Raw genomic sequence first — 7,884 nt, 5'->3', positions numbered from 1 at the left:
CTGTGCCTAGGAGCTAAGAAGGTCGACTATATACCCAAGAGAAACATTGGAGATGGTCAGGTACACCGGCACAGCAATACAACTGCTTCATCTAAGAGTTATCTAAGAAAAACAAACTAGTGTCTGAGCCAAGTGAAAGAGACACCTGATTCCCGATTACACCTGTGTGCGTGTGTGTGTGTGTGTGTGTGTGTGTGTGTGTGTGTGTGTGTGTGTGTGTGTGCGTGTGTGTGTGTGTGTGTGTGTGTGTGTGTGTGTAGTAGACAATATATTCAAGGTAGACAATTGAGGAAGGGAGAGTTGGGGGTTAGGTGGGAAGGGAAGTGAGGGGATGTGGGAAGGAAACTTCGACGATAACAATAATAAGAACAACTGGATAAATATGGTGAAGAAGAATAAGGAAAACACAAAACAAAATTCAAGGACGGAGAGAGAGAGAGAGAGTCATAAAGTAGCTAAATCTGCATCAGCTCCTGGGTGTCCCTCTGTGTTGACTGTGTTGAGTCTCCCCTCCTCATGCCTACACCCTCTACCCCTCACTCCTTCTACACCCTCTCCTCACTCACTTCTACACTCTCTCCCCTCACTTCTCACCCTCTCCCCTCCTCCCCTTCTACACCCTCTACCCTCCTCACTTCTACACCCTCTTCCCCTCACTCACTTCTGCCTCTCTTTCCCCTCCTTCTACACCCCTCTCCCCTCCTCCTTCCACTTTCTCCCCTCAATTCTACACCTCTCTCCTCACTCCCACTTCTACACCCCTCTCCCCTCACACTCACTTCACCCTCTCCCCACTCCACTTCTACACTCTCTCCCCTCACTCACTTCTACACCCCTCTCCCCTCACTTCTACACCCCTCTCCCCCTCCCTCCACGCTACCTCTCTCCCTCAACTCTACACCCCTCTCCCTCTCCTCTCTTCCTACACCTTCTCCCCTCCTCCTTCCCACCCCTCCCTCCCCTCCTCACATCTACACTCTCTCCCCTCCTTCTCACCCCTCTCCCCTCCTCCTTCTACACCCCTCTTCCCTCACCCTTCTGCACTCTCTCCCCTCACTTCTGCCCCCTCTCCCCTCCCTTTCACTTCTACACCTCCCCTCACTTCTCCACCCCTCACCTCTCACCCCTCTCCCCTCCTTCACCCCACCCTCTCCCCTCCTTGCCCTCTCCCTTACTCACTTCTACACCCTCTCCCCTCATTCCTTCCTCTCTCCCCTCACTTCTATACCCCTCTTCCCTCGCTCACTTCTACACCCCCTCCCCTCACTTCTACACCCTCTCCCCTCACTCACTCTACACCCCCTTCCTTCACTCACTTCTACACATCACCATATTACATACACCTCACTATATCACACACACACACCTCATCATCTTCAAGGATAAGGTACAATCCAATGTAGCGGATCATGACGGAATCTTACAGGTATGGCAGGACTTCCCAAGATGTAATAAGTCTCACACCTGCTTAAGATCAACATGTGGGGCTTAGCAAAAAATCATCTCATGCCGGAACTCACGAATTCACAATGACGCTCAACAGGATGATCGAGTGGCAAGAAAATCGTTCAACTGTTTTGACCTTTCGAATGTAAATCCAAACTGGTGGGTGAAGAGAGGTGAGCTAACACCTGTGATGGTCTCTATTCCGGATCACTGACAGGTGAAGAGTAATTTATACCTGAAGGAGGAGCACCAACCTGACGGGGGCCCCTATGTTGGCACGACATTGATGAATTAGGGTAATTCTGTGTTGTTTATGGGTACTTCTTCCCTTCCAAACAAATAAACAAGGATATAAGCAAGGAAGAATAATTTTTTTTCCTTACAAGAATGTTATAAAGTACCACGAAGAAGCGGGTTCAGTATGATTCTTCACTTTGCATCAATTTCTCATTCTAAGTCGTAATTTCCGTGAGTGTTCTTGTCTCTCAAGTCGTCGATGGCCTCTTACCATCCCTCAAGAGGTTGTGAAATCTGGGGTGATTGATGGGTCAGGAGCCTGGTCTCTCCCCACGTCATCTGGAGGAGCTCTGGTGATGGAGGTTATGTTTTAATGGGGGTTTTGGGGCTCAATCTTGGTCTGAAGTATTTGTTATGCATTGTAAGAAACTCAACTCTCCACACGCACACACACACACACACACACACAGAGGGAACAATAAGGCAATAAGGCAGACGATAACCCATGGCGCTTAACTCCTCTTAAAGAGATTATTTTCCATGCTAGGGTGAAGAGAGGATTTAATAGGGGAAAATTACGATTAACATGAAATCTATAGCTTCTCGTGGATTACCTGTCACTTGATGCAGAGGGGTGGAGGATACAGTCAAGAAGAAACAGATAATTACAGATGAGATATTGAGGATGGAAGGGGAGTGAAGATTTCCGGGAATAAAGCACAGTAGAAGTTGGGAGAACCTTTACACATAAGATACAAGGTCAACAATATCAATTATCAGATGGAGTTACGTGAGAAGAATAACATTGAATTGTTATGGTAAAAAAAATCACTAAGTTGGTGAAGAAAAAAGTGAAATTATAAAAATATTAAAAATACAATTTAAGCGTCTTGAGAAATGCTGAAAAACTTAAGATTAACTTTTATATACCTGTTACAGCCCCTTGTGTCTGTACCTGTTACAGCCCCTCGTGTCTCTACCTGTTACAGCCCCTTGTGTCTGTACCTGTTACAGCCCCTCGTGTCTGTACCTGTTACAGCCCCTTGTGTCTCTACCTGTTACAGCCCCTCGTGTCTCTACCTGTTACAGCCCCCTTGTGTCTCTTACCTGTTACAGCCCCTCGTGCCCTACCTGTTACAGCCCCTTGTGTCTCTACCTGTTACAGTCTCCTTGTGTCTCTAACACCTGTTACAGCCCCTCGTGTCTCTACCTGTTACAGCTCCGTGTCTCACCTGTTACAGCCCCTGTGTCTCTACTCTGTCACAGCCCCTCGTGTCCCCCCACCTGCCACAGCCCCTTGTGTCTCTGCAATTCGTTACAGCCCCTGTGTCTCTACCTGTTACAGCCCCTCGTGTCTCTACCTGTTACAGCCCCTTGTGTCTCTACCTCCGTTACAGCCCCTCGTGTCTCTACAGCCCCTCGTGTCTCTATCTACCTGTTCTACACAGCCCCTTGTGTCTCTACCTGTTACAGCCCCTCGTGTCTCTACCTGTTACAGCCCTCGTGTCTCTACCTGTTACAGCCCCTTGTGTCTCTACCTGTTACAGCCCCTTGTGTCTCTACCTGTTACAGCTCCTCGTGTCTCTACCTGTTACAGCTCCTCGTGTCTCTACCTGTTACAGCCCCTCGTGTCTGTACATGTTACAAGCAGATAAATTTCCAGGAAAAGAATTAGACTCACCTGAAGCTTTAGACAACTCTGTTTATTTCACATGATGATTAATCACCCCAAAACTAACCTTATCTAACCTAATCAGCAGTTGAAATAATCCGGGGGTCTAATCTTCACGTGATCCGAAAATTACTGTAGAAAAATATGTAAAATAAAATAATCAGGAGACGATAACAAACGAACCCAAATTTAACGTGAAAAAAAATGTTCTGTAATATATTCTGAGAACCATGGCGGATATAGCTGTCAGGCTGCAGGAAGTTGAGAAGGCAGGACGATGATAACAAATAGCTGAGGAGGAACACCAGCGAGAGATAATAAATGGTACAGCGTGTGTCAGAGAGAGAGAGACAGAGAGACAGACAGACAGAGAAACTTACACATGAAACACAGGTGAGGAAGGTGTTGTGGGGGGGGGAGGGGGGGGTGTGAGACACTTATAATACCTGTGAGTGACATAACAGGTGAGCAGTATCACGGGAGAACACACTCAGGGCTTATCGAGTTAAATACAATTGCTTTATCTTCCTCTGCATAAATGGTTGTCGATGATGCATGTAGAATATGAAATGTATTTGGAACGTAAGTAAATGGACTGTTTGGTGCTGGCTTCGGTCTCTCTCTCTCTCTCTCTCTCTCTCTCTCTCTCTCGATCTTTCTTTCTTTCTTTCTTTCGAGGGAATAAAATAAGTAAAAAATTATCTTCTTTCTCTTTCATTCTCTGTTGAATTATATTAATTTTACCTTTATCAATTTTCTCTTCAATGAACAAAATTAATTAACTTTACCTTTCCAACTCTTTCTTCTCTGGTTTAATCAATTATCTCTGCCTCTTTTTATTCTTCCTTTCTTTATTCCTCGTCTTTCTTGCGTCATTAATGTACAAGATGGATGACTCAGTTGGTAATTTCAAGTGAGGAGGCAAGAAGTTACGTCACCAAGATGAGTTAACACTGTGAGGAGGAGGAGGGGGATGGTGGAGATGGACTGAAGGGCGAGGAGGAAGGTGGAGATGGGACGAGGGAGAGGTGAGATGGACTGGAATGGACTGGAGGAGGTGGAGATGGACTGAAGAGGGAGAGGAGGAAGGTGGAGATGGACTGAAGGGGCGAGGAGGAAGGTGGAGATGGATGGGGCGAGGAGGAAGGTGGGATGGGAACTGAACTGAAGGGGAGGAGGAAGGTGGAGATGGACTGAAGGGCGAGGAGGAAGGTGGAGATGGACTGAAGGGGGAGGAGGAAGGTGGAGATGGACTGAAGGGCGAGGAGGGAAGGAGATGGACTGAACAGGAAGGTGGAGATGGACTGAAGGGCGAGGAGGAAGGTGGAGATGGACTGAGGGGAGGAGGAGGAGAGGTGGAGGAAGGTTGAGAGGGCGAGGAGGAGGTGGAGATGGGAACGAGGAGGCGAGGAGGAGGTGGAGATGGAATGAGGGCGAGGAGGAAGGTGGAGATGGAATGGAGGGCGGGAGGAAGGTGGAGATGGAATGGAGGAAGGTGGGAGATTGGGGCGAAGGAGGTGGAGATGGACTGATGGATGGAGGGCGAGGAGGAAGGTGGAGATGGAATGGAGGGCGAGGAGGAAGGTGGGAGATGGATGGAGGGCTGAGGAGGAAGGTGGAGATGGACTGAAGGGCGAGGAGGAAGGTGGAGATGGACTGAAGGGCGAGGAGGAAGGTGGAGATGGAATGGAGGGCGAGGAGGAAGGTGGAGATGGAATGGAGGGCGAGGAGGAAGGTGGAGATGGAATGGAGGGCGAGGAGGAAGGGAGATGGACTGAAGGGCGAGGAGGAAGGTGGAGATGGAATGGAGGGCGAGGAGGAAGGTGGATATGGAATGGAGGGAGGGTGAAGATGGAATGGAGGCAGGAGGAAAGTGGAGATGGATTAAGGGCGGAGGAAGGTGGAGATGGAATGGAGGCGAGGAGAGAGTTGACGGGAAGGGGTCATGGAGTGGGAGGCTGAGAAGGGAAATGAGAAGGTTAACGGTAAACAACTTTAGTGGCAAAGCTTGGAGTACAGTTAATTCTCACTGCCCTGCAGGACAGAGGTTCATACACAAAGGAGATAATAGTATAGGTCATATTTATTTGGGTGCTATCACTGTTCACTACCATGCAGGGCAGTGGTTCATGCACAATAAGTCATATTCTACTTGAGGACTAATTTGTGTGGGCTAGCAAATTTAGGATAGACCACAAGGACGTCCTTAAGGAGAAGGAGGGGGGTTGAGGAGAGAGGAGAGAGGAGAAAGAGGGAGGTGAGGGAGAGGTGAAGTAAGAATAATTGTAAGTCAAAGGAGAATTAGAGTTAAACTGGAGAGAGAGAGAGAGAGAGAGAGAAAAAAAAAAAAAAAAAAAAAAGAAGAGTAAACGCTATTTAAAGTATAATAAGATAAATATACCAAAATAAACGACTCTAATTAACGTGATAGTAACAAGAGGACGACGAGAGACAGTTGGGTAAATTAAATGCTAGAGAGAGAGAGAGAAGACAGACAAGGAACAACAACTGTGCTAAATGAAAGCGTCAACTCGCTCTGTTTTGGGCATCAATACTGAGAAAACTACAAACTGCGGTAATGAAGTCTTCCACGAAGGAGGGAGGTGAGTGAGGCAGAGTTGATAACACGAGGGACTGAAGACGAAGGAGGAAATGTGGACAATGAAGAGGCCGGGTGTAGAGAGGGGAGAGAGAGAGAGGGGGGGGCTGGGGGTAGTGAGGTAATGAAGCAGGTTTGGACACTAAGGGTAGTAATACAATAGACACGAGAAGAATGACCAGCGGTATTTATGGGAGGAGTGGCGTGAGATGGTGAGAAGGGAGGCAGTCAAGTAGTAGGAGAGGGTGAAGGATGACCTACACCACTACACTGTAGGTAAAGGTTACACACACACACACACACACACATACACACACACACATAGTTCAGTGTGGGATATACTAATTCAGCCTTTTATTACATTCCATTTCAAGACAGCACTTCAGCCTCACAGGCAGGTAAGGGCCCAGCTGATGGTCAATGATTTCACCAGTGGGTCCACACACACACACACACACACACACACACACACACACACACCACAGTGTACACCCAGCCCTCACAGTGTCCACCCAGACCCCATACTGTCCATAGCTCCCGCAGTGTCCACCCAGCCCTCACTGTGTCCACCCAGCCTCAAAGTGTCCACCAGCCCCACAGTGTCCACCCAGACCCCAGAGTGTACACCAGCCCCACAGTGTCCACCCAGACCCCACAGTGTACACCAGCCCCCACAGTGTCCACCCAGCCGCTGCAGTGTACACCCAGCCCCCACAGTGTCCACCCAGCCCCACAGTGCCCACCCAGCCCCACAGTGTCCAATCAGCCCCCACAGTGTCCAATCAGCCCCCACAGTGTCCACCCAGCACCCACAGTGTACACAAGCCCCACAGTGTCCACCCAGCCCCCACAGTGTCCAATCAGCCCCCACAGTGTCCACCCAGACCACAGTGTACACCAGCCCCCACAGTGTCCACCCAGCCGCTGCAGTACACCCAGCCCCACAGTGTCCACCCAGCCCCCACATTGTCCACCCAGCCCCACAGTGTCTACCCAGCCCCCACATTGTCCAATCAGCCCCCACAGTGTCCAATCAGCCCCCACAGTGTCCACCCAGCACCCACAGTGTCCATCCAGCTCCCACAGTGTCCAATCAGCCCCACAGTTTCCACCAGCCCCACAGTGTCCACCTAGCCCCCACAGTGTCCACCCAGCCTCTACAGTGTCAACTAGCCCACAGTTTCACCCAGCCCCACAGTGCCAGCCAGCCCCACAGTGTCCACCACCCCTCACAGTGTCCACGCCCCACAGTGTCCCCAGCCCCAATGTCACCCAGCCTCTAGTGTCACCCAGCCCCCACAGTGTCCACCCAGCCCACAGTGTCCACCCAGCCCCCACAGTGTCCACCCAGCCTCCATAGTGTCCACCCAGCCCCCCCTTCCCCACTTAGTGTACAAACTATACACGCAGCCTCCCTCTCTGTACACGAAGCTCCTCTTGTTCACTTGGTTCAGGCCCTGGGGGAAAGGGGTGGAGGTATGAGGCAAGAGGGGAAGGTAGAAGGAAGGAGGAGGGAAGGGAGGGGGGGGAAGGAAAGAGGAGAGGGGTAGAGACAAGGTGTTATGTATTATTTTATATTTTTCAGGTTTTCAAAGTGATATTTTGGGTTGAGTCTCCCCCTCCATTTTTTTTTTCATAATTTAAATTTTTTTTCCTGTCCATATCTCTCATTTTTTTCCTCACTTTCCTTTTTATTTTTTTCTCTCACTCTCTCTTCATAATTTTCTCTCACTATTTTACCTGTTTCTTTTTTCTCACTGTCATTCTCTCACTCTCTTGATGTTTTCCTTTCCCACTTCTCTGTCCTTCTCTTTCTTACTCTCTCTTCCTTCTTCTCTTTATTTTTCTTCCTCCCCTTCTCCTTCTTTCCACTCTATGTCTCCGTTGTTCCTCCCTCCTCCTCCCCCTCTCTCTCCCTCTTTTCCTCTTT

At 49.2% G+C, this 7,884-nt stretch overlaps 1 protein-coding gene across 1 annotated transcript; it reads left to right on the top strand.

Annotated features, from left to right (window-relative positions):
• Positions 1–5,872: 5,872 nt before the first annotated feature.
• LOC121858462 (vegetative cell wall protein gp1-like) lies at positions 5,873–7,314 on the top strand. The gene is made up of 2 exons (XM_042354907.1): positions 5,873–5,958; positions 6,489–7,314. The coding sequence occupies exons 1-2, from the start codon at positions 5,873–5,875 to the stop codon at positions 7,312–7,314; spliced, it is 912 nt and encodes a 303-aa protein (XP_042210841.1).
• Positions 7,315–7,884: the final 570 nt, after the last annotated feature.

The sequence above is a fragment of the Homarus americanus genome, unplaced genomic scaffold, assembly GCF_018991925.1.
Source record: "Homarus americanus isolate GMGI-L3 unplaced genomic scaffold, GMGI_Hamer_2.0 scaffold57980, whole genome shotgun sequence".
In the NCBI taxonomy this organism is placed as follows: domain Eukaryota; kingdom Metazoa; phylum Arthropoda; class Malacostraca; order Decapoda; family Nephropidae; genus Homarus; species Homarus americanus.
This window is presented reverse-complemented; position numbering and strand designations above follow the sequence as displayed.